At 34.7% G+C, this 27,462-nt stretch overlaps 1 protein-coding gene across 6 annotated transcripts in view; it reads right to left on the bottom strand.

Annotated features, from left to right (window-relative positions):
- Rcd6 (Reduction in Cnn dots 6) overlaps nt 1-27,462 on the bottom strand; it is a 41,079-nt gene that overhangs the window by 4,891 nt on the left and 8,726 nt on the right. For all 6 annotated transcript variants that reach the window (XM_085942711.1, XM_085942712.1, XM_085942715.1 and 3 more), the window contains exons 3-6: nt 7,855-7,998; nt 5,141-5,236; nt 3,157-3,299; nt 1,925-2,064 (exon numbers count right to left, since the gene is read on the bottom strand). In XM_085942711.1, the coding sequence (XP_085798837.1) occupies nt 1,925-2,064; nt 3,157-3,299; nt 5,141-5,236; nt 7,855-7,998 (523 nt within the window). The remainder of the gene's footprint in view (nt 1-1,924; nt 2,065-3,156; nt 3,300-5,140; nt 5,237-7,854; nt 7,999-27,462) is intronic.

Below are 27,462 nucleotides of genomic sequence, written 5' to 3'. Positions count from 1 at the left end.
AAGATTAGATATAAATAAAATTGACTTCAACTTAAACACATTTTTATTTGAATAAAATAAAAATATGTTACAAAGTTAAAACTATGAACTATTTAAAAATCACTCCTACACCTTTGTCAAACTATATTTCGATGAGGAAAATTAATTAAAAAAAAACATGTAACAACAGGCTGAAAGCTTTCAACGAACACTCATTTTGTAACAGGTTGATTTACTTGCCAATTTGTAGGGCACATGAAAAGGCAATCTGTCACAATCAACGAGAATCACAATGGTTAGATAATATTATGTACAACATGTTTGCATTAGTATTTAGTTTAAATCCTGCAAAATCGTTTATAAATACATGCAATTAATAAGTGAACAACCTAAACACACTGTCAAAAAGTAGCGGCCATTGCTTGAGCTTGGAAATCAGAAATGCCAACATAGTAGTATTAATATCTGTGCAGTTAACCAACTTAATCATTGTTCATTTGTTCGGTAGATATTTTCAAATGGTAATGTATAATAGAGCCTGTATACGTGCATGAATTTACTGCCAACAATAGTGTTTAAATTAAACTATCATGGCAATACCATCATCAGCAAATACCATCTCTAAAGCTGTATGTGCATTTATACCACAATGATGACAGTATATTATAATAATTATGGTTTAAGTCTATGTATTTATTCTCTTTGTATAGCAAAATATAATTAATACAAATAGGTATGTAGGTAGTGTAAGTATTTTTGTTTCATTATATGAATGTTGCATAATGAAATATTATTGAATGACTTATCAATGCGTGAAATCATACTGTCAGCAGCATGTAACAAGTAACAGAATTATGTAATTATGTACATACAAAGTAGAAGAAATCTTCATATTACTATTACGAATCTATAATGTGAGATGCATTTATTTACTATAATAATACGTGTCTGTTTGAACAATTCGAAATACTGAATCATTTCTTAATTTTGTTTTTAAATTAAAATCTTTTTTGAAGAAACATTATTTTAAAAAGCTTCAAAACCTGTAGAAAGCAGGGCTATTCTAACCTATCACTTAACTCTAAAAGCAATAAAAAAGTGATAAATATGATTATTATGTCGTATTCAGTCACAAAATTATTCCGGGAAGTTAACTGTCAAACGTGCTATTTTTTAACGCGGCCGCCCATGATCGCATTAACCGCGAGCTGTCAAACGTCGTTGACTAACACCAATACATTTACAGTTTGTAATCGGATTCATTTGGAATCAAGTAAGACGTGTTAACTGTGCTAACAATTATTATAGATAACCACCTTGCTTATGGAATTGCTCCGAGTGATATCCGTGTTATTTTGGAGCGATAAAAATAACGGAAACGTATTACCGTGTTAACTACTTACTTAGAATAGCCCTGCTGGTTTGCACAACGATTCATGCTGCACACAATTGCACAAAAATGCAAATATTAAGTAATTGATGCCTTTGAGATGTAGTGTTCGCAACGAATGCTTCGTATTTCTCGGACAGAGCACAGGAAGAACCAGTCAATCTTCCAGAGTCTGAGACGTATTCTGCAGTTTTTTAGACATATTATTGTCTGGCGCGGACTGGATAACCTGAAGAGACTGGTGGTTTTGAGTAGCTTCCAAGGAAGACAAAGCAGAGGAAGAGTATTGGCACACTGGAGCGAGAAAATGAAGGAGCTTACTGGGGGCAACCTTCACTCTGTTCTGAGAGAAGCAGATGATCGTAAGGGGTGGATGGTCACTCAGAAGATGATCACGATCCTCAGCCATGAGGGAACGACCAAAGATTATTATTATGAAGTAATTGGCACGGATCAAGAGGATTAATAGGTCTTGTAAAGTATGTAACACTTCAATATTATTTTCCTTTCTTAGATAGATAGATCTTAGAATATTATTTTGTTACGTGGACTTACTTTGTTCTCTGATCATGCCATAGTTTGTATAAGCATACAATGAAGGAGCGTCGACAACGTCAGCTCCCGGGACAAACGAACTTGCATTGAATTCACTCTCGGTCAGTGAATGCTGCAAGTTGTTTACTATCTTCGATGTGCTGGAAACAAAATTGAATAATCATTAACATGTCTTTTTTGATGGTGCTACAGCTTAAATGGGCCCTTGATCTTCTCAGTCTTCTGCCTCCAAGAAACTCGGTCTTCCGCTGCTCATCATTATATTTTTTTAATTAAATTATTTTAATATTATAAATCTCATACAAGTTTTAAGAATATAAGATTCTTCATTGAACAGTGATTGTTCCAAATTATCTACATTAATATATTCTTAGAAAAATCCCATAAAAAACTCGAATGTAGTAGGTTTAAAACACATGTATTTTGCATGTTGTGTGAGCACTTTTACCACTAAGCTCTCTACCCAAATACAAATATTACCGATATTATCAAATAAATAACGCTATCCAGATGTTTTCAAATTCATTAAGAATGACTAATTGAAACTTTACTAATTTAAATCAAGGTAATATCTTTGACTCCCAAATGGCAACATTATTGCACCAGAATTTTTCTATGTGTCTGAGGTTATCCAAGTCACAAATTTTCAGTGAAGAATACTACATTCTTAAAAGCAGCAAAGCTTAAAAGCAATAAATAATTTAATATATCCATTATTTCCTAGTACTTATTTAAAATTAGGTATGTGTGTGTTGAAATTATTTTATTCTGTTATTGGGAACATTGCATACCTTACAAAGTTAGTTTCAAATTACTGTTTCTGGACATCCTTAAGGTGACGCATCAGTGAAACGCCAAATAATGTTCAACTGTACGCGCGACGAAAATCTGTACTTGCTTCGCATTCATTGAGAAAACGTGGAGTCGGACGCACGTCACTTTGCTGCGTGATGGCGACGGGCCAATTAATTCTAAAATCGTGTAAAGATGACTAAAAACTTTACCCATTTACTTTAAAAAGCAAACATGTCAATGAATATATTATTATTGATACTAATAGAATAATAAACAGAACATAAAATGGACGTATGTTGGATTTATATGAGAAATAATATTTCGTTTGACAGGCGTCATTTTCACCCGCGACCCGCAATCCGCACATCGCCTAGCAACGATCTTTTTAGACCGTGCCTCAACTAATGCATGGCCTTAAAATAAAATTATAAAATTACCCATTCAGCTCTTGAATCATCATTTGGACTTCAATAACTTTGGCTGCATAATATGACTGAATTATAACTATTCCAATCACTATGGCCAACAGCCGTATCAAGTAGAATATTAGTTCTGTCATTCCGTAGATGGACTGTAAACCCTGGAACAATTTTGAAATTAAATTATTGTCAATGTCCTAATTAAAAATCTACAGTACAATTAATTGTCTTAGTTCCAAATTCAAGCAGTTTGGTGCAAAACATCACATCAACTATAGACATTAAGAGCCGAGCCACACCGGGCGACTCTGGTCTCGAGACCAGTCGCGCAACTGGTCTCTTCGGGGGATTTACTCTGGCGACTTGCCGGCGACCAGACAGGCAGCCAATAATAATAATAATAATGAATGTACACACAAGTATGCAAAAATACGTTCTATCCGCGGCGTGGCTGCCGGCGACTGGTCGCCTAGTGTGGCAGCACTCAATACATGGTTATATGTTTTCATACATCGCTACCGATCACCCGACCAGAGAGACCAGAGAGACCGGGAGACCAGACCGAGCGCACGAACGAGATTTTACTGATCGCCCAACTTTATTGCTTGCGCGACTACTGGGCGACCAGGTGTGGCATGCTCCATATAACTGCATGCATCGGTCTGGTCTCGAGACCAGAGTCGCCCGGTGTGGCTAGGCTCTAAGTCAAAAAAAGGAACAGGCTTTTGGATGTGGAACCGCATCTCAGATTAAAATTAATAACCAGGGAACCAAATTACGATGATCTGTCATCTCAACATAAACAATTTCATCCTGCTCATTGATTATAATGAATGTTATTTATAAAATAACTTTTATTTATTTTATTTATATTTTATTATGAATGAATTTTATTTTTCGTTTATTATTATTATGTTTATGTACTAAAAAAGCAAAAAATAAATATATTTTGATTGTTATTAAAGTATATTATGCAATTTTTTTTTTTGACGAGGGTTACTCTGTGTTACGAAAATTATAGAAGGGGTACATAGATGTCGAAAGTTTGGGAAACACTACTTAGTAAACTAATGAAATATAGAAGTCATCATCACTATAATATGAAACGTGACAATCCTAATCAGGTCTCGACTTCCACCAACGGCTTTTTCTATTTCGAGTGCTTAAAGTCAGACAACGTTATCTACAAAAAAGTGTTTTTTTTTTTTTTTGAGATAACGTTATTTTACATTTACGGCTACATGATAGTCAAACAACGTTATGTCAATCTTTTCTAATTTCTTATTAAATCGTCAGTAAAGTTTAACGCTAATTACATAAGTTACTCTTGTTTTCATATTTTTTTAAAACTATCCCTATAAATTTTAACATCATCATAAGCAAGATAAATGTACAATACACAATAAATTATAAAATATTAACATTAGGTTTTAAATAAACATTTCCCTTGTAAAGTTACAAGAATCTAAAATAACGATTTTTGGCTCTCCTGTAAAGTTGCACTTTTGTAGATAGTGTTGTTTGACACTAAGCCCTCGATTTGTCCCTATCCAAAGTGGCTTCTTTACAATTGTGGGCGCCAAGCGTACAGTAATCATCGGGGGCTGCAACAAGACAGAGAACTTTTGACCTGCATCTTCTTCTGCAAACTATTAGAATGATTGGCCGGTTCATTGTCGTTCATACAGTGCACATGACCTAGTCAGCGCAGTCTACTAAATGTAATTGATTGAATTTTACTGCGATCTTCAAACACACCATAGAGCTCATTGTTATATCATCTAATCCAATTGTTACCGTTTCTACTAGCTCATATTATATACGGTGGAGAATCAATTTTTAAAAACATTTAAAGCTTACATTTCGAAGAGTTAATTTGAAGGTTTCCAACCTGTAGAGTGTAGGTGAACACACGTTTTACAATTAATGTCTTGTAAAACGTGCTTCTAGTTATGCGAAGCTTGACTTAAAATGCCTAGAAATATGTATCATGTTTTATTACCCAGTGTCCAATACTCATGTAGAAGACGAAGCAGCATTCCGGAATTAGAATCAAGATGATGGCAATCAGCCAGCCCAAGATACATCGCATGTTATTCTGGAAGAAGAAGAATAATTTTCATTAGCCTTTAATCTCCCATCAGTTATATTATCTTCGTAACCGCCTGATGAATCATATTGTGAAAGATACTAAATATATGAAGAGTTTGGACTATAAAGATTCAAATGAACTTTCTTGTATTACAACAACACTAATAGAAAAATGTCAGCTATGAATAAGATGGCTGACTGTTTTGGCGTTTTGTTATAATTTATGTAAGTATGAGACATTGTAGTTTGCGTTTTTTGTGATTGTTCATCTAAGTATTTAAAAATAAACTTTTTCTACACTTGTATCACTAAAGCAAGGCGGTTTTATCTCGGTGTATCTCTAGAAAATAAATCTTGAAGTTCAAAAATGTGATGTTTGCAATAAATTAATCTGAAATGTAAAACTGTGTGTTCTTCCTCCTTCTTTCCTACTATATGTTTCGGCATGTTGAAGAGGCCATTCTCAAGAGATAATAGTACCTATATTAGTATAGTGTATTAAAGTGTGCTGTTAGGTGTATGAATGGCTGACAGCGAGCGTTGCTCATAGTAAATATAGAGAACAGGGACGTGCCAAGGGTAGCTTCCTCCCAACCCTCCAAATAAAAATAATTATTAATTTGAAGTGTGGCAGAAGTCAAAGAAAAGTTAAAAACAATTATATTATTGTCATCAAAGTTAGCCGGCTCTCACATCTAAACTCTGCCGCACAGCCATAAATCAAACCTTCCAAGAACATCGATCCGGTGTTGCATATGAACCGTGCACATCTACCTAGTGTCAGTTGCACGTAACTTTCAAAACATATAGATATTCGGATGCGACTATATAGGAATGACCAATTCGTAGGTGTTCATATGAGTCCTGGTGTCTTCGACTCGCAGCCCGAGAAGCATGCAACTTTTCGATTGCAACAGTAGATCTTATTTTCTAATTAAAAAGTCGCATTCAACCAATCTGCGTTAGCTCGATTTGGCAACGTGTGTTTTGTGCATAACGATGACGTCACATCGACGTATTCGACACGTTGCAGGCGAGACCAATTTTGATGTGAGAGCCGGCTTAAAGCTATATATATGTATCGATGGAACACGGAAGCATTTATAAATGAATATTTAATGTCATGAAAGAGAATTGCGCCGCAGTCGACTATTTTCCATGATAAAGTTTATTTTGTAAAATATATTTTTATCTATATATTTTTAATAATATCATTAATTCGGACTTTGGCTGCCCCTGAATACTACCGCCCGGGTGTTTTGCACCCCAAACACCCCGGTATGGTGCGTCCCTGATGTGGAAGTTGGGTTATAGTAAGTTATAGATATGACCAGAGATGCCAGATGTCATTGTCAGGTCTCAGATGTCTTTAGATAACCTCCTTGTGCCCCTTGTTTCGGCCTAGTATCTTAGTCTCAAATTCAAATTTGTGGCTTGTATCCATCGAGTATTCGGCGACTGCTACTTGAAGTTAACACCACCAGCAAACCACACCCACCCCAGACCACACCCGATAAAGCATCATTTTTTTATGACTGGGAATATCTCAGAAGCAGTTAACCAAGACTAAGGTCGCCATGCACTCAAATGTGCTTTGACTGAATTTACATGACTTAGTTGGAAGAAACCATGTGACCATGGGAGAGATAAGCACGTAGAGGCAATATTAAAAATTGTAGTAAGTAACAAATTAAGGCTAATACAAAACTGCCGAACATTCTAAGTGAAGAGATCTTCACGTTGGCAGTATGATGCCGCAAATTTTCTAAATGCAATAAAATTGGCCTTTATGGCGACCAGGTCGGACGGTCTGGTGGGCCCAACAGCTGGTTGAACCGACTTGAGCAGCTCATCCCTTTTCGTACACATTTTAGGACATTCCCAGAGGATGTGGTTTGCATCCTGTATTTCTCCACCACAAGGACATGTTGAACGGGTAATAAGACCAAGCTCAAAGAGCCTGCCAGCGAAGCCACCATGTCCAGTCAAGAATAATTATAGACTGGTGTAATGATCTGAAGTCAAAGCGATTATCTCCATTTGACATTTGGAAAAAACATATATGTGTGCCTTCCTTTGGTGGAGGCATCCCATTCCATTCTGCCAGGCAGCGCTCGAAATGGAAAATTTTACGAACCAGAGCGCTCGATAATTTTTCGAAAATATCAACAATATCCAATTGTACATGTATTTTAAAAAAAAATAGTGTGCACATTTTTTAATTATATGACATATTATCTAACTCAGACGGTCAAATTAATATTTTCGCGATATGGAGCGATAATTCTGGGGGTTTTATGAACCGGAACGGCGCTCCTGTGCGTTCTTGTCCATTTCGAGCCCTGCTGCCAGGTCTGTAATGCCGCATCCAGCGTCATTAGACATATAGTTCGCTTCCTCATGAATAGTTTATCACCAGCAAGGCGGGGAGGCGGCGTGAGATGAAAGTCACCGACATCCACCTCCTCGCCTTTGAGGAGCATCGTGGATGATCCGCGTACCTGTACATGCAGATCAAGAGGGAGGACCCAGGAAGCGACTGCTACTGATCAATCGTCTTGTTACTGTCCCTAACGATATTGTATAATTAATTCCGGAAATCTTCTACAAATAATCAAAACTCACCGTTGCCAGGCCGTGTATGAGGACGGCAGTCGCGGCCATGACGCCGAAATAGCACACGGCGAGCAGATAAGCTGGCGCCGGCAGACCAACCTCTGACTCCAGGATCCATAGCAACTCGTAGGCGAACGCTATCGTGTAGGAAATCTGAAAATAAAAACAATAATTCAAAAGACGTTGGGTCATTGTTTTTTATTATCAGACAGCTCCAAGTACCTGTTTATTACCGCTGAGAATTATTTAGAGTTTATTAAAACGAAATAATTGGCCATTTTTTTATAAACAACACAGGCGTACTTAGGATTAATCTGTGCCAAGCTATACAGAATTAATTATAGGTGTAGCAATAGTTTTAAAGAGGTTTGTATTTAACAGATTTGGTTTTTACGAGAAATGGATCTTAGCGACTTGCTTAATCTATTACGTCCATACTCTGACTCATACACACAAATTGAAAAACAATATGTGTACTTGCCAGACACAGGATTCGAACCTGGGACACACAACGCGATAGGCCGACGCTTAAGCCGCTCGGCCATTAATACAAACCTCCACTATGTGGTGGCCAATATTATGATTTTATTAGGATCGGACATGGTCGGCAAAAATAGTTTTACAAGAAATATTATTCGATTCCTACTCCAAGTTCAGTTCAACAACGTCTGCTTCATGACAGGTACCTATGTAACTAAACATAAGTAGGTAATGATAGAAACTAAAAAAACAGCTTAGCTTTTTATTTAAAACCAAGACTTCACCTGCGTAACATACGGAAATAAGATAGATACACAATATGTATATTATACATAATGACAACGGTTGGATCTAGACTCTCACCCCTCCAGACGTACCTCACCTCAACACTCCATCGCTGCTATCTGCTACATTATCCACTCGTGATGTGAAATGTTGCAAGTGTATTATTTGCTAGAGGTTTTATTTTTAACGTAGGAATCTTTTGAGATATTGAGATGAAAGTGTGCTAAATTATTGGTACCTTACAAATAATATAGTTTATAATATAGTGAGTTTTATCAATATTGGTCCAGTTGTTTTTGAATTATAATGGAATAAGCAGGCAGACAGACATTTAAACTTGATCGAATTTAATAAATCAGATTGCTGCTTTGTGTAAGTACCTACATGTGGATATAAAACTAATATCTACTGCGAGAATCCAGGAAATTTTCAACCAAGCATAATATTATTTCATACAGTTGAAATTATATTTTAAGCGTCGGCCCATAACGTCGCGGGTCCCATGCTCGAATCCTGGGACTGGCAAATACAGATATTGTTTTTCAATTTGTGTTTAAGTCAGAATATGGACCTAATAGGTTGAGAAAGTGGCTAACATCCACTTATTGTAGAAACAAAAATCTGTTAATACATGCCTCCGCTCTGTGGAGGCCTATATTATTATGATCTTATTAGGATCGTACATACAAGTTAAAGTCCAAAATAATTACAAGATAAAAAGAACTTTTTATATACCACGTTTTTAAATTTTCTGTTGAATCATATAAACTTGACAATTCTATGTGTTAATAATTTAGGACAAATAAGGCAATTGTCAACAAATCATTTTTTTGCTATTTTGCAACAAACAAACAAATATAGAATACTGAAATGTCATTTTGATTTCCAAAGTAACGCACGTATATATTAATAATTTAGTTGCTAGGACCATCCCCTTAGCAACCAATAATAGTATTTTACTTTTTACGGATTTCTTCCGAAATAACTCTTCACACAAAACAGAATTAACTGAAAATGAATTCAATTCTACTTAAATATGGCTAAAAGTATTAAAAGAACGCATTGGCATCGTGTTATGATATATTGTAAAAGTTTCAAATGTCTAGCTAGTCGGGAAGTTAGTTAAAAATCGATTGCAAGATTTGTACCGGACAAACAAGAATACGAGCTAAGAAAAACGTGGTAATATAAAGTAAAAATGATTTCTTTTTACATAAAACAACCGAAGGCATACTTTTGATGGTTTTGGACGAAATAAAACACGTGTAAACAAAAAGATATCTTTAATCTATCATGAAGACCATGAACTGACAGAACACATTTATTAAAATCAGGTATTAAGGTATTAAGCTGAAACCCTGTACTTGAGTTATATAGGTAGGCACATACCTATATAACTCTTCTGCACGTCTGCAGAAACTTAATCATTCTAAGACGCAATAAAAAAAATGGTAGCATGAAATTGAAGCAGTTAGGTACAACACTAGTTCGGCCCTGTGTGCAGGAACCTGACGTTATGTTGAAATTGTGGGAAATATTACGAGATTAAGATCTTTCTCGTGGACAAGTAAAGAGCCAGTTATGCAATGCCAGACAATTACAAGTGTGAATTGTTCTTAAGGTGAAAAAAGAAATAATTGGGATTTATTCAGTGACGTAGCTAGTATCTCTTCCTAGAGAAATATCCTAACTAATAGGTGCATAGACACTTAATAAATATCAAAGCAATGTAATATTAACATTTGTATACTTACAAATTTTAGTGTTTCTAAAATATGGACCCTGAAGGCAAGGGAACGGAAGGCAATTGATGCCTTTGAGATATGGTGTTGGCGGAACACAGGGCGAACCAGTCAATCATCCAGTAACTGCAGATAAAGGAACAGCTCTCGACAATATGTCTGAGACGAATTCTGAAATTTTTTGAACATATTTTCCGGCGTGGACCGGACAACCTGGAAAGACTGGTGGTTTTGGGTGGCCTCCAGGGAAGGAGAAGTAGAGGAAGAGCGTCTACGCGTTGAAGCGACCAAGTGAAAGAGCTGACTGGGGGGCACCATTAATTCTGCCTTGCGAGAAGCGGAACATCGAGGAGGATGGAAAGTCTTGGTTTCCCAAAGGATGACAAAATTAAAATGTGGTCACGATCCTCAGCCATGAGTGTACGACCAATTGACCAATGACTTATGATGGCGCCACGAGCAATAATTGACCGTTCGAGATGTAAAATGTGAGTGTTCGTGGTCTGAGGAAAATGTTTCATTTTGTTGACCATCTTAGCAACCGTTGCCGTGATACATTTTTATGACGCCGATCGTCGTAACTGACGCTCGGTGGAGATCATGTCGCTTCATTCAATTTGAGACATGTACTAATTTGCAAGAGGTCAAGAACAATATCATAAAACATTAATGCAAGAAAATCCTGCAGCTAGGTCGAATTCGCGTGTTATTTTTCCAATCGATATGTGTGTTTAAGCCCATGTAGGTATAAACTCAACGAACGAGAGAATTGTTAACAACCAGTGATCGTAATGAAACATAATTCGATAGTTTAGTGCAAAGGTATTGCATGGCCAGTTGTGTATGTTTTGAGAAAATCGAATTTTAAGATGTCAGATGCATGAGAAATGGACGTACAATATTTTTACAGTATAAAGATAGGATGCAGATTAACGTTGTGTGTAGTTATATTAACTCAATTTCAACAAAAACTGGACAGACAATATCTTTGCACTAAGCCATCGAATGCACTTCTATATAACGGAAATCCAGATATTCAGCGATGACCTCTTTAGGTGAAAACGGTTTCCTTGTCTCATGCCCATCAGGCACCAACAGATAGGGCTGCGTCGCTGATGAATGCCCTTCCTAGAGACATTTTTTAATATATCATAATATATTTTTGTTTATATAATTTTGTTTTATTGCTTATTTCGTTTTCTCCACGATTATTCATTATTTTGTGTTTTTATTATAGCTTGATTTGCCAGTTATTTTTCTGAATGACTTGAATTAATAACCTGTCCTCACTCTGTCCTCAGTCTGTCACTCAATGTCTTTCTAATTTTAGAAGGCATAAAAATAATAAGATTTACATATTTACAAATAATTCTTAGAATACTTCTTAAAATTGGTGGAACAAGAGAGATCGGTACAAGTCGGTTTAAGGGACGCCAGGCGGGAACCGCGCCAATTTTTGTCATAGCCGATTTTGGCAAGATTCATGAATTCAAGAATGAAAACCTAACCTAACCTAATCCAACCTAGCTAAACCTAACCGAACCTAACAAATAATCCAGTATATCGGCTATTTTCAAAATTTATTTGCCGCTGGGTTCCCTTAAATTGACAAGAACCGAAAGATATTATTGAAGTTTTACCTATTCTTAAGAATTTATAACTTGTTTTACATTAGCATGGATACATCCTTTTGTCTTGACCTCCCGGACGGATTCGTTACGAAAAATCGCACAGGCGTAACGAAAAATAGTGTCACAAAAGTTGCGCGGCCGCTAGAGACTCCAGTCGGCCGCGAGCGGTTGTAGTATTGACAAATTTTAAGCTGTTCTATAATTTTTCTTTAATACTTAAGCAGAGATAAGTCGTTTATTTTTGTAGTCTTGATAGTGTGTGCATGACCAGTTTTTATTAGGTATGTAAGGTAAGTTCTCTTCGTCAAGATAGTTTTCCGATATTCATTCTGAGAATAATGTACTCCTACATTTAATAATTTAAAATAATTACAAGATAAAAAGAACTTTTTATATACAACGTTTTTAAATTTTCTGTTGAAGCATATAAACTTGACTTGACTAGCTTAAACGACCAAAAAAATTTGTACTTGACATGTCATATTGATTTCCATAGTAACGCAATGAAAACGAAGGACCCCAGAGCTCTAGCAACCAATAATGGTGTCGAAATAACTTTTCATACAAAACAGAATTAACTGAAAATGAATTCAATTCTACTTAAAGATGGCTAAACGTATTAAAATTGCATTGGCATCGTGTTCTGATATATTCCATAACAGTGGTTCTTAACCTTGTTGGAGATACTGACCCCCAACAGTTTCATATGCGCATTCGCCGAACCCTTCTTAATTGTAAAAATAAAATATGATTTTTTTCAAATTCAAAACATAGATATATATTTTACTGGTGCACAAAATGAACCGTGCATCAACATCACTGTGTTCAAAGAACAAAACCATTAAAACATGATTTTCACACAAAAACAAAAACATAGTAATGAATATTTACTGCAAATTAGTGTGACTTCTGTTGTTGCCTTTCAGAGACCAGTTCAGAAATGCGCGGCTTCACCTTGGCAAATGCTACTCTCATGTAATTTTCGCAACAAAGTCTGTTCCTTTTCTTCGTTTTTATGTACAGCATCCTCGAAAAGGATTGCTCGCAAAGATAAATGTTGTAACAAACGATATGAAAATCTCCAGAGCTTTCTTAGCAATAACAGGGTACATTACCATACCATATGAGTCGGGTGTGTGTCTTGACCTCCGCCGAACGCCTGAGACTGACTCACCGAACCCCTGGGGTTCGATCGAACCCAGGTTAAGAACCACTGTTCTATAAGTTTCAAATGTTTATCTAGTCGGGAAGTTAGTTAAAAATCGATTGCAAGATTTGTACCGGACAAACAACCACCGGACAAATAAGAATACGAGCTAAGAAAAACGTTGTAAAATATATTTCCACCTTCATACCATTTTAGAACATTTTTTATGATAAATGTAGAGTTGTCACTTCATAACTTTGCACTCCGTAATATACTTTTACGTGTTTTATAATCTATTATTAATGCATTCTTCAACATTTTGTGAAATCTTCCGTCCAAACCTCGCGCTGTGCCCCTTTTTGGTACACCACTGTTGGGAACCAAACTTATATTACAACATAAGCGTAACAACACAAAAACAAATAATATTACGATTGTCGAAAATCTTACAATCTGTCTCAGAGAAACGGTATTTTTTATTAATTTATTTTGGAAATCCAAGCAACGGTAGTGTATTCTGACGAGAAAAGTGGTATTTTGACATAATTATATTTATTCTTTACTCACAATTTAAACTTCCGTGGCAAGCCGACAGAAAACGGCAATTACTTTATTAATAACGATTCGTCATACCCGTACTTCGCACGAGGAACCCAACGTAAATCGATGACGAAATCGATAATTATTATTGTCTTATATATTATATCTGATCATGATTTATTTATTTATTAAAAAAAGACACGTTGAGCACATAACAAATAATTAATTCAAGACGTTCACAACATGACATTTAGAATAAAAAGTACAAGTAAATCAACTAGAGAAAAAAAACTACAAATTAAACAATAAAACAGAATTTAAAATACAAAATAGGTACATAATGCATCGCTAAAAATGTCTACATCTCTAGGGAGTGCATTGACCAGCCGCACAGCCCTCGCTATTGGTGCCCACCCTTTCACCCAAAATAGGTTATGGCTGCGACCTCGCATGTAATTGACGGGTGCATAAAAAATCAAATTTTCTATAATATCGGGATTGGAAACTATACCACGTGAGGGCAGAGAAAAATGTTTTAGGAGCATAAGTGACCTACGAGCTTCAATAGAATGAAAGGCGAGCATGCGTTGAAGAAAGTTAGTCGGAAAATACTCGTTTGAGAAGCTGTCAAAAGAAAAATAATTATATAGGTGCATTAAAATAAAGATGTCGATGAATTTTTTTCTGAACACGCTCTAAACCAAGCTTATAGGAAACCTCATAGGACTACAGATAATGGTCCCATACTCACTCAAGAATACTCCGTACTAACGACACATAGAGTGTACGTAAAACAGTTGGATTCTTGAATGGCTTGGCTTGTCTGATGACTAGGCTTGGGATTCTTAGGTATTTAAATATTTTTTTGAGCGGCCCCACAACAACTAAAAAATATCTATCTATTTTAGACAATTTTGAAACATTTAAGCCGTATTTGTTAGCACCTATTTTCAAATATTTTTGGATAATTACATATTTTTACATATTCTAGGTTTAAGCACATATTTTCACATAAACACAAAATTTCAACTTCAATCACTACCCCCTCAACCCGTGATAACTAGGTGAGGAACTTGGCTTAGTGCAGTAAATTACTATACTGCGAATTTGGAAAAAAATCAAGAAATTATGGAGATGCTTGATTAGGGAAATTCTAACTCTATTTCGATAGCATCAGAAATAATGGGAAACCATCCCATAAAAAATGAATTGGCATTCATCACTTGAAATTATGGTCACCTGGTAAACACAATAATTGAAATGTTAGAATCATCTACAAAGTGAATGCAAATCATACATAACTTTGGATATTTTATGGATATAATAATATTTTTATCTATTGTAGTTTGTTATAAGCAGGGCTTAATGAATTTATTTAAAAAAAAATGACCGAACAATGTTTAATTATGTATTCTTAAAAATAAATAAGCATGACTAAAAAAGTGTGCACGATTTTGACGTATCGCACAAAATATACCAAAATTATTATAGTTTGGTTTAGGCAGGGTTTAATCGATTTTTAAAAACTCACCAAAACCATCTATAAATTGTAGTCTTAGTTCAATAAAAACAAATACGTATGACTAACAACGTTTAATGTACACTATTTATGGAGGATTTTAACAGCCTACCTCCACCCTTCGCTACTACTCTCTTGTGTGCGCGCCTAATAAGATCATCGACTGGTAGATTAGGGCCCGTTTCAGATGGGACACCAGTGTCGCGCTCGTACATAATAAGGAGGCCTTTGTATTCGAATAAAGGGGCCTTTGTATTACGTTTATGAATGCCCAGAGCTAATGAGTCAACGCGTGTCTGATACACTTTTCCGTCGGCCGCTACATTCTCAGGCCGCCGATATACTTGTTTTTATTACCGCAGCCAGTTTTATGTTCTATTATATTTATAACGCGAAATTATGCATTGATTCATTAGCTCTTGGGCGTTCATAAACATAATACAAAGGCCCGTTTATCTGAATACAAAGGCGTCCTATATTATATCGAGCGCGACACCGGTGTCCCATCTGAAACAGGCCTAACTAGCTAAAACCTTGCCATAACCATAACGGAACCACAAAGTAATATAAGTATTTAATAATCCAAGTATCCAATAAAATAAAGATTGACTCAAGTATTCGCTTGTTATAAACTGCCAATTTACTTAGTTTATTTGCGGCAACATTCCTTAAAAGCTAACATGATTTCCGCAATCCATACCTACCTACTTTGCTTGTAATTTGTAATCTAAACTGCAAGACACTCTTACCTGTGGTTTTAATTGAACAGGTTCATTCCAATACTTTATTTTATCTATATACCGCATAGTTAAATTTTATTTTAAAAAGCGTTAGTACGTGAGCATATTATTATACTGTTAGTAAAACTTCATCGAGCTAACCGTATTTTTTTTTCTAGGACAAGTAAGTTATAAAAGGATACTGGTAAAAAGAGTCTTTGTGCAGTGATGCTAAACCGGTACATATTCAGCATTAAACGTTTCGTATATTTTAATTTTGACAACCTGACTATTTGTGTCATTGCCCCCACATCCTGAAGCGGGCCCCAAGGCTAGGATCTTTGTCGGCCCCCCTACCTATCGCAAAGGTTAAAGACAATGTGTATTTAGTGTATTTTTAATACTTACATCCACTTAAATAATGGAGTTATCAAGTAATGACACAATTAAAAATTACATCACACAATCACATATTCTAAAATATAACTATTATGAAAGAAAAATAGCACCGTCTGTGTGTTTATCTCACTTATTTGGTCGACTCGCCACGCCGGCATCCCATGAGCCCGGGTCCCCAGGCTAAAGCCCTGTCAGCCCCCCCCCCCCCCCTCGTGGGTGCCATTTGCGTACACAGTGAATGAGAAATCAGCACTTTTCTCTCAATATCCACCCTACGGCTCGAATCCTCAACTAGATCAAATTCACGTTTATTGTTCTTTTCAGTGAATTCAGTGTTTTCTTTTTTTTTTTGAAAAAGGACAATTCAAGCCAAAAAATCAAATTATATATAATTACTCTATAAATAAAAATTACATTTTATACACTATGGCAATGGAACAGACCATGGGCCCCACAAGGGGGGGGGTGACAGGGTTCAAGCCTGGGGGCCCGGTGTGGCGGGTTGACCAGATAAGTGACATAAACACATATCAGATTTGCTCTAATATTAAAAAAATCGCCTGCGGTGCTATTTTCCTTTAAGACTGTAAAGTGCAAGCATTAAAAATATGTTGTTATGTGATACAATTTTTTGAATAATATATAAGTATCAATACTCGACAACTTCATAATTTAAGTTGATATAAGTATTAAATAATTACAAGATAAAAAAACTTTTTATATACAACGTTTTTAAATTTTCTGTTGAATTATTATGCTCAATATGCTCAAACTTGTACTTGATATGAAGTAAATAAAAAACAAACAAATATAGAACACTGAAATGTCAAAATGACATTTTGATATCCATAGTAACGCACGTATATATTAATAATTTAGTTGTTAGAACCACCCCTTTAGCAACCAATAATAGTCTTTTACTTTTTACGGATTTTTCTGAAATAACTTTCCATACAAAACAGAATTAACTGAAAATAAATTCAATTCTGCTTAAAGATGGCAAACATTTTCATTTTCAGTTAATTCTGTTTTGTATGGAAAGTTATTTCGGAATAAATCCAAGCAAAAAGTAAAACACTATTATTGGTTGCTAAGGGGGTCCTAGCAACTAAATTATTAATATATACGTGCGTTACTATGGATATCAATATGAAATGTCAAAATGACATTTCAGTATTCTATATTTATTCAGTATTTCTACCAAGTACAAAAAAAGTATTTATTAATACATAGGATTGTCAAGTTTATATGATTCAACAGAATTAAAAACGTGGTATATAAAAAGTTCTTTTTATCTTGTAATTATTTATTTATAAGTAAGTACTATTTTAATTATCAGCATATAAATTATCATCATTCTGATATTATCATAAACAAAACTTAGGTAAGTATAAAATGTCATTGGCATAAACAAATTTTGTTTCTTATCTTATAGGTAAGTACATGACCCGGCCCGCATGCCGATAATTTAAGCCGCTGTAAATTCTTGAATTAAATTAAATGTACTTTGCATGTAACCAGAGTTAAGTTCGCTAACGGTTTTATTTATAATGCACGTGATAACAATGTAAGTGAGTAGGACTTCGACATCCATTTTGCATTTTAAATAATTGTCATGCCAATTGAAGAAAGTCAAATGTAAATAGAAACCTGCCTAAACACTATTCTACAATCTACAACCAACATAGCATATGATTTCATAGTGCCGTGGAAGCTAGTGTTGGGTTAGATATGTAGCAGTGGCGAGGGTTACTTTTGGAAAGAGATAGGCTGTGGAGATCTGATAAAAAGAACACACTTTTGTCAGGTATACTTACGAGAAATAAGAAGATAATACGATATTATTACTAATGAATAGGTACACACTAATCACAATGACACACTAATTTAATGAAACTTCAAAAACTCACTGACGACATAAAATTAAGCTATCAGTTTAAATTACGTATTTTTACATTAATACACATCAAAAATCATTACCTGAAAGTTCTTTTTATTTTTAAAAACAGTCTATATTTATTAATATTCGATTAAACACCATAGAAATTTTTTTTTTTTAAATTATCTAATTATTAATTATTTAGCTTTAGGCTCTGCGATTGGAGCTTACCTTAGTTCATTAATTCGATAGACTGGGCGGGGCTGCATGACGTAAAGTCCATATGAAAAAAATTGAGAATTATTTGAAACATAATCCGACCTTCATTTAAGTCAAGACAGATGGCGCGCTGTGGTATATTTTTTAAAACCTTTGCAGATTGTTTTGTGTGTAATACATTCCTACACATATATCATCTCTCGTTGTCAAAATAAATTATTTTATAGAATATATAATCAAGTGGTTATATAAATAAGTCAATATGCAATTAAAAAATATTTACCGTAAAATCTATTTGTATCAAATAATATTACCCCCTCCCGAACTTTAAAATAAACAAAAACAGGCTAAATGTTGTAAAAATATAGAATAAATTTCTCCCAAGATCAACAATAATTAATAAAAGTCTTTAAAATTTTAAAATAAAATAAGAATAGCAGACAACCAAAAAATAAACAGGATCGAAACACTAATGACCAAAACACTTCCTTACCAAATTTTGACAAAATGATGTTGTTTAATTGCTGCTTAACATTGACATCAAGGTGTTTGTTTATATCAGAGCAATATGCATGGTGTCTTTGTAATCTAAGAGATTACAGTAGAAAATCCTTGTCCACAAAAATCTCGTTTAATGAAAAGGCAACAGCACCTTAACCGTTTCCACATCCGCAATTATAAAATTCTTAGGATTATTTGAATATACACAAATAACTACTGTTTGTTATTTGTATTTTGATGCGTTTTTACTGTCAAAATTCTCACGTGTACCCCATTTGGGTACCCAATCACTGTAGCAGGTTAGTTATTTTATTTTTATTTTTATTTTATTTATTAAAAAAACAAACAGTTACATTTTGATTACAAAAATCTAAAATATAATAATGAAAATTTATTGCAACCAGCAAAGTTTCCATGTATACATTATAATGTAGTTAAGACTAACAAGATAGAGAGTAAGAATAATATAAATATAAAGAAATTACATAAGAAAATTACATGAGAAAAATGAGGAATAAAAAAGGAAGAATAATATATAATTAAATTATATACAAAAAAAGTAACATAAAAAAATATATATATATTTATACAAAATTTTGGAGATAGCGTGTTTAAATGAAACAGGTGAATTATTAAAAGGATCAACGGTGGAGAAATACATATTATAATTTAAGCAAGAGCGCCGAATAAAAGAGTTTTGTGCATAATTAGAACCGCTACGACTGATATGGTACAAAGTTTGATTTCGCGTAAATCTTGATGGACAATGGCAACCCACCCTTTCGAGTAGGTTTGGCGAGTCAACAAAACCATTGATAATTTTAAAAAGAAAATATTGATCAGATATAGAACGTCGACTTTCCAAAGATGGTACCATAAAAGTTGCAGTAGTCGAAATAGAATTAGATAAATCATAACAGTAAGCTTTAAAATTGACGTGCTTACGAAAGTAGTTATATTATACGTTTTTCCTTCGACCATGTCCGTCCCTCAGTTGGAGTATATGGACACCACACGGTGCCTCCAAGAATCCATGTCTTCTCGCGTCTTTCCAGGTCTACCGTATCACTTTGTGGATAGTATTTAACGACGGTCACGTGGCAGCCAGGTTGAAATCCTACTATGCTAGATGAAACAACCGTTCTTGATTGACATTCTTCAATTGTGAGAATCGTGAAAAAATTTAAACCTCGTTTCTTGAAAAAATGAAACTGATTAATTATTAAATAGCTGCAGTGACGTCCCATGGGAGTTGGCAGATCGAGCGTCACTTGGGAGCGGCAGTTACTCGAAGGGCGGCAAATCGAGAAGAATGATTATTGGTTTATAAGTATAGAAATAGCTAAAATTATTTTGTTTACATGTTGTACAATAATGGCATAGTAAAATGGTGTGAAAATAATAAATCTGTGTATCGCTAAATGGTACAAACCAAATATGTAAGAAATATCAACCAAATAGAACCTCAGACTCTGATAATTTGGGTAAGTGTCTAACATAATTATTAATTTTTTTATCAACTATTTCTTTTATTCAACGAATAATTCACAAGATTTAAGAATGTACCATTCTAATTATTGAACGTACATAATTTTGAAAAATACTTCTGAGAAAAAATCTTTTTGAAAAAAGTAAGACACCCGGCAGGAATCAAACATCGTCCGAGCATTATCCACTATGCTACGAGTTGACATACTAATTAGGACAAATTTTAACTATTGGCCTTTTAATACCTGCTCATCAGCGCAAAAACCGATTACCAATAGTAGCTATATTTAGAGGAGCGCTGATGAGTATTTATTAAAAGGCCAATAGTTAAAATTTGTTGTAATTAGTATGTCACCTCGTAGCATAGTGGATAATGCGCGGACGGGGCGTAAACCCAAGAGATGCAGGTTCGATTCCTGCCGGGTGTCTTACTTTTTTCAAAAAGATTTTTTCTATTGGTTATAAAATATTTTATCAGAAGTGTTTTTCAAAATTATGTATGTTCAATAATAACTAATATACTTACGAATATTTATTCTTTTTTTATGCCTATCTAACTTTAATTTTGTATGTTTTAGTGGTACTCATATATTTTGTTAGTAATGTATCCATACAATACATTAATTATTAAATATTAGAGTCATGAAAAGATGATAAAAAATACTCTATGAAAAAATGGGGCGGCATTTTGTCTAGGGACGTCATTGAGTAGCTGCTTTTAAAAGCAAAAAAAAAGTCTCAAATCTGCGTTTGAAATTTGAAAGAAAATTGAAAACAAACTTTTTAAAAAAAATCGAGGGAAAACTTTCTCGAGAACCAAAAAAAAATAATCTCAAGAATTACTAGACTTAATGTCAATATTAGTGAGAAATGAGAATGACAGAATTCTCATTTCGACCTAAATAATTAAACAATGTGGCTGTGTTATTGGCGAGTCGATCGTTTCTCTTCGAGCACAATCGGTGTTTGCTTTTTCGATCTACTGGTAAATTTCGTTTAAAATAAATAAAACTATTACGGAAAATTAATTTCTTTCGTTCAAGCGTTTAAAACAGCGGAAACTTACGTAACAATGAGAAATGAAGTGTCAAATTTAATTGCGAGATTTGTCGCGTAATAGGTACCTTTTATATTATCTATTAACGTGCGTATCCAATCGTCTCTAGATCTATAATACCTATATTTGTAGCGGAGGGTGGAGGTAGGCTGTTAAGATCCGCCATAAATAGAGCACATTAAACTTTGTTAGTCATACGTATTTGTTTTTATTGAACTAACACTACAATTTACGACGTTGGTTAGTTTTTAAAAATCAAATAACCAAATAAACCCTGCTAACCAAACCATAATAGTTTTGGTATAATTTGGGCGATACGACAAAATTGTGCAAACCTTTTCATTCATACTTATTTGTTTCGTTGGATTAAGAATATGTACATACAATTACACATATTTTTGGTTTATTTTTTTTAATTCATTGGCCTTCCTAAACCAAACTATAATAGATAAAAAATATTACTTATTATATTTATAAAATATCCAAAGTTATGTATGATTTAATTGCATCCCATGTCAGATCCTAATAAGATCATATGGGCCTCTACAGAGTGGAGGTTTGTATTAACAGATTTTGTTTTTACGAGAAATGGATATCAGCCACTTGCTTAACCTATTAGGTCTATATTAGGTGTATTATTTGTCAGACCCAGGATTCGAACCCATGACGCCATAGGTCGACGCTTAAGCCGCGCGGCCATAGTTCTAGATATTTTATAAATAGACGAGTATTTTTTGACCATTATTTATTATGGCTTGGTTTTCACAGGGTTTAATTGAATTTTAAAAACTAACCGATACCATCTGTTAGTTATAGTATTATTTCAATGAAAACAGATACATATGACTGATAAAATTTAGTGTGCACTATTTATGACGGATCAATTTTAACAGCCTACTTCCACCCTTCGCCATTGAGCTATAGTACTGTAGTATTGTTACAGATTTAGACTTTAGAGTAACGACAAGTGGGAGTGTCCTATTAAGGTTGAAACTGGCGAATTCTGGGTAGTATGTTAGTGATTTTTAGCCTGAACAGTAAAGTTGATAAGCTGATTAGTAAAGATATTTGTCTCGTCATGATGCCTTATCTTTTCTCATCTACAATACTGACAATATTTTATGCTTGACTGTAGCTACTTCCAGAAAACTATGCAAAACCTGTACTACGAATTATAGAGATATATAGAGACTTTAAGATTTTGAATCTGCAAATAAACCAGTCAAAAACTAAGTATATGGTCAACACACGCGATCAGGTACCGCTGCAGAATAGAGACATAGAACAGCATGCATATGAAGGGGTGAACAAGTTCACGTATCTCGGATCCAGCCTAAATAACCAAAATAAGACCGCAGCGGAGATAAAAATCCGCCTTATCTCCGGGAATAAATGCTGGCATGCCTGCAAGCGACTGGTGGGGTTGAAAATTCTAGGCCGAAGAAGTAAACTTCTAATACATAAAACAATCATAAGGCCAGTGGTCACTTATGACTGTAAGACTTGGTGCTTAACTCAAAATGAGGAAAGTAAACTAACTGTCTTCGAGCGCAAAATACTCTGAAAAATCTTTGGACCCACGTTGGTAAATGAGAACTACAGAATAAAAATGAACCACGAGTTGGAAGAGCTGATTGAACAGCAAACAATCATAAGATACTGTACGTCCCGAAGACTATGATGGGCGGGACATGTGGAGAGAATGCCTGAAGTCAGAGCGGCAAGGATCATGAAAAAGTGGCTATCCCAACGGAAGAGACCCAGAGGCCGTCCAAGAAGGAGATGGGCTGACGCCGTAGAAGTGGACTGGCTTCATATAGGAAGTCCCGGTAACTGGAGAAGTGTGGCGAGAGACCGGGGTGAGTGTAGAGCGGTTGTGGAGGAGGCCAAATCCCACCCCGCGATGTAGCGCCGTGGAAGAAGAAGATATCGAATTTTATTTTTAAAGAAAATTAAAATAAAGCTCCTCACCAGGCTGTAAGAAGAGTTCAGAAATCTTATGTCGAAAAGCTTATTCGTCGGGTGAATTCGATACTCGCCGAGGAACCGGCAATTAATTCTTGATAAAAAATACATTATATTAGTAATTAAATCTTTAAAGCGGTGACGAATCTTTAGCATGCATGCCACCTTGCTTGCACTCTAAAGAATTGCATAATATAATTTCCTACTACGAAAATCTTCTTGGAAAACAAGTCTCTGTCCCAGAGACCAACGCTAGATTCGATACATATTATGTAAATAAAAAAGATTTAAAGTTATTAATATGACTTCTTTTTTAAATCGATTAAAACCACGAATTAGGTATTGAAAAAATCTTTCTAACATTCGAGAGAATTTATTAAATTACATTTTAATGATAAAAATAACTATAATATTATGTAACATGAATTCTAGGGACTCAAAATCTTTTTATTTTTCCGTATTGATTATTTAAAATGAAAAATATTATTCAAATACTCGTACATTATTAAATAAAATTACAGTTTTCGCTAAAGCCATTACCCGTGCCCTTAAATGGAGACGTGTTTTAGAGGTAACCAAGGGAAACCATAACCGTAGTGCCAATCATATTTTAAAAAATTATGGAACTACAAGAAAAAAATTGATTTTTATAATCATACATCGTCGAGGCAAAACTAAATACATGCCTGTCTATGTCACACCACGAGAAGGCGCACCAAAGTTAGATATTGGTGCATACAAGTTTGATACCGTCGACAGTTTCATATACCTTGGATCTCTTGTAACTCGACATAATGATATTACAGAAGAAATCAACAAGAGAATCATGTCTGCGAATAAATGCTACTTTGGCCTGTTAAGACATTTTAAGTCCCGCATACTATCTCGCCGAACTAAAAGCACTCTTTACAAGACACTTGTAAAGCCAGTGCTCACCTACGCATCGGAAACCTGGACATTAACTCTGCGAAATGAACGAGCCCTGAACATATTTGAAAGAAAAATTCTCCGCCGTATATATGGACCGATCAGGGATGGCACCAATTGGAGGAGAAGATATAATGCTGAGCTCCACGGGCTGTACGAAGATTGCAGCGCAGTTCAACCAATTAAGATTGGGAGACTGCGATGGCTAGGTCATGTGCACCGTATGAATGACAATGAACCGCCAAAGAAAGTGATGTCCAGCAATCCAATAGGACGTAGAAGAAGAGGGAGGCCAACGATTCGCTGGTTGGATGGAGCTGCCAGTGACTGCCGTATTCTGGGGGTACCGAATTGGAAAGCGGCCACACTGGATAGGGATAGGTGGAGGGAGCTGTTGGAGAAGGCCAGGACCCACACCGGGTTGTCGCGCCCCTGATGATGATAAATCATACATCGTACATTATTGACAGTGGCGAAGGGGGGACTGTATGCTGTTAAGATCCGACACAAATAGTGCACACTTAGCTTTGTCAGTCAAACTTATTTGTTTTCAATTAAACCCTGTTTAATCCAAGTCATAGTAGATAATAGTAAAAAGAAATACTCGTTTATCTTCAAAATATCTAAAACTATGCCTTTAAACCATACACTATTTTAGATATTTTATAGACAGAAGAATATTTTTATTGATTATCGTTTGGTTACGCAGGGCTTGACTAAAATTGTATTCTTAGTTCAATGAAAATCAATAAAAGTTTAGTATGCAGTATTTATGTCGAATCTTATCAGCCTACCCCCATCCCTTACCACTAGTATTTGAACTGTAGAATAAGAAATATGAAGAAAATTAGATCCCATTATTCTAAAAATCTTCGATCTATTTCTAATAAAGATATTTAGGATCACTACATTGGAAATAAAATCGGCTATACTTATACTTTGCTGTCACCCTTGAATAGACCACTTTTGACACCAGGTGATCTGTCTTCCAGTGGCGAAAGGTGGATGTAGGCTGTTAAGATCCGCCATAAATAGTGCACATTCAACTTTGTCAGTCATACGTATTTGTTTTCATTGAAATAATACATACTAGAATTTGCAGATGGTGTTGGTTAGTTTTTAAAATTCAATTAAGCCGAAGCCATAATTAATAGATAATCAATAGTCAAAAAATACTCGTTTATCTATAAAATATCTAAAATTATGCAATTAAATCATACATAACTTTGAATATTGTATAGATAGAATAATATATTTTTTCTATTATAGTTTGGATTAGGATCAGGTTGAAAAATGAACCAACAGTATGTGGTATTCTTAATTCATCGAAAACAAATAAATATGAATGAAAAAGTGTGCACAATTTTGTCGTATCGCCCAATATATACCAAAAATATTATGGTTTGGTTCGGCAGGGTTTAATTGATTTTTAAAAACTTACAAATACCGTTTGTAAATTATTTTAATCTTAGTTCAATAAAAACAAATACGTATGACTAACAAAGTTTAATGTGCACTATTTATGGCGGATCTTAACAACCTACCTCCACCCTTTGCTAATGTTGTCTTCTGTATGGCAGGGTTGAATTTCATTGGATTTTTCATACTTGGAGGCCTCGCACAAATATTGCAATCTTGTCTCTATCGGTACTAAATACTGACCACGACTAAAAAAATACGACCCAAATATGAATGCATTTGTCATGTAAGTATGAGAATTTAAAAGTAATGTAATTCATTTGTTTCATTCTCTTAAACGGAGTCTTGAGGTCATTCGTACGTGTCCGGAAACTTGTACGTATGCAGTTCGCCGTATCGCACTTCACCGTGAAATGTTGTATCGGAAATATATATGACCGTATTACACAATGGCTACGGGCACTTTTAATTGATTTTGTAATTAACGTGTTATTTGTATTTGAAAAGCGATTAGCAAAAACACAAATGTGTACGTCCCGTAAGCATTGAGAAGACCGTCCAACCCCTTTGGGTAGTATAGTACTGACATAAAATTCATGTCTAAATAAAACACGGTTCTTGTCGGTTTACACATTACAGGAAGCCAGCACCAAACAATTTTTGAAAATAGCCGATATACTGGATTATTTGTTAGGTTAGGTTAGGTTTTAATTAGGTTAAAATCAGCTATGAAAATTGAATTAATATTCATATTGAATCTAATAAAATTGTAGACCGTATACTACACAGTCATCTCTTTCCGATAAGAGACCTCAAGGCGAACTGTGCCACGGTGAAATGTTTGACGTACAATTTACATGTAACCAATAAATACTCACCACAACTAAAGAAATACGACCCAAATATGAATGCATTTTCCATGTATGTATGATAATTATTAAAAATATAATATGTAAATCATTTATTGTATTTTCGTAAACGGAGTCTTGAGGCCATTCTAATGCGGATACTAGTTACGTTACTGATCTGATGCGTTTTGATGCAAAGCCATTACCTATAGTTGTTGAGATGATAGGTTTAACAACCTGACTCACTTTATGTCAGTCAATAAAGACATCCTGTCGAGTCCATGATTACATTGATTACTGTCTGTATATTCTATTGGTACGGTGACCATACGTTCTTTACTGTGGAATACAGTCATTTATTTTAAGACGTTGTCCTCTAAGTATTTTTTCGAAAGCCCTCGTGTTTCGTTAATTTTTTGTTTTACCAATTAAAGTATATCGGTACTGTAATGGGAAAACTGGTCGATTTTTAAGACAAAGTATACTTACTACCAGTATAAAAAATACTAAGTATATAAACTTGTTCCAAAATACTTACTAGTATTTGGAATACTATATAGAGCGATTGGCGTGCGTATGCGACAAAAGTTTCATACTCAACTGAAACTAAAACCAACTACATATTATTAGTATTTGAAATACGTATCGGCTCAGGGAACTCAGACTGTGTATCGGCTTCAATAGAATCGCTAAAAATACGCTGAGCTCCGCTTGTCGACAAGTCTTATTTATTTTAAAATTTTAAACACATTTTAAATTTATGAGTTTTTTTTCGGTTAGGTTACAATAGTATTGTTAACAAAAATGAATAACAGTGATTTTTTTTTAATTTTAAACATGTTTTGAGCGGTC

The sequence above is a fragment of the Rhyacophila brunnea genome, unplaced genomic scaffold, assembly GCF_057557595.1.
Source record: "Rhyacophila brunnea isolate RB1 unplaced genomic scaffold, BYU_Rbru_1.0 scaffold_15, whole genome shotgun sequence".
Classification (NCBI taxonomy): domain Eukaryota; kingdom Metazoa; phylum Arthropoda; class Insecta; order Trichoptera; family Rhyacophilidae; genus Rhyacophila; species Rhyacophila brunnea.
The sequence above is the reverse complement of the archived record's forward strand: the minus strand, read 5'-3'. Positions and strand labels throughout refer to the sequence as shown.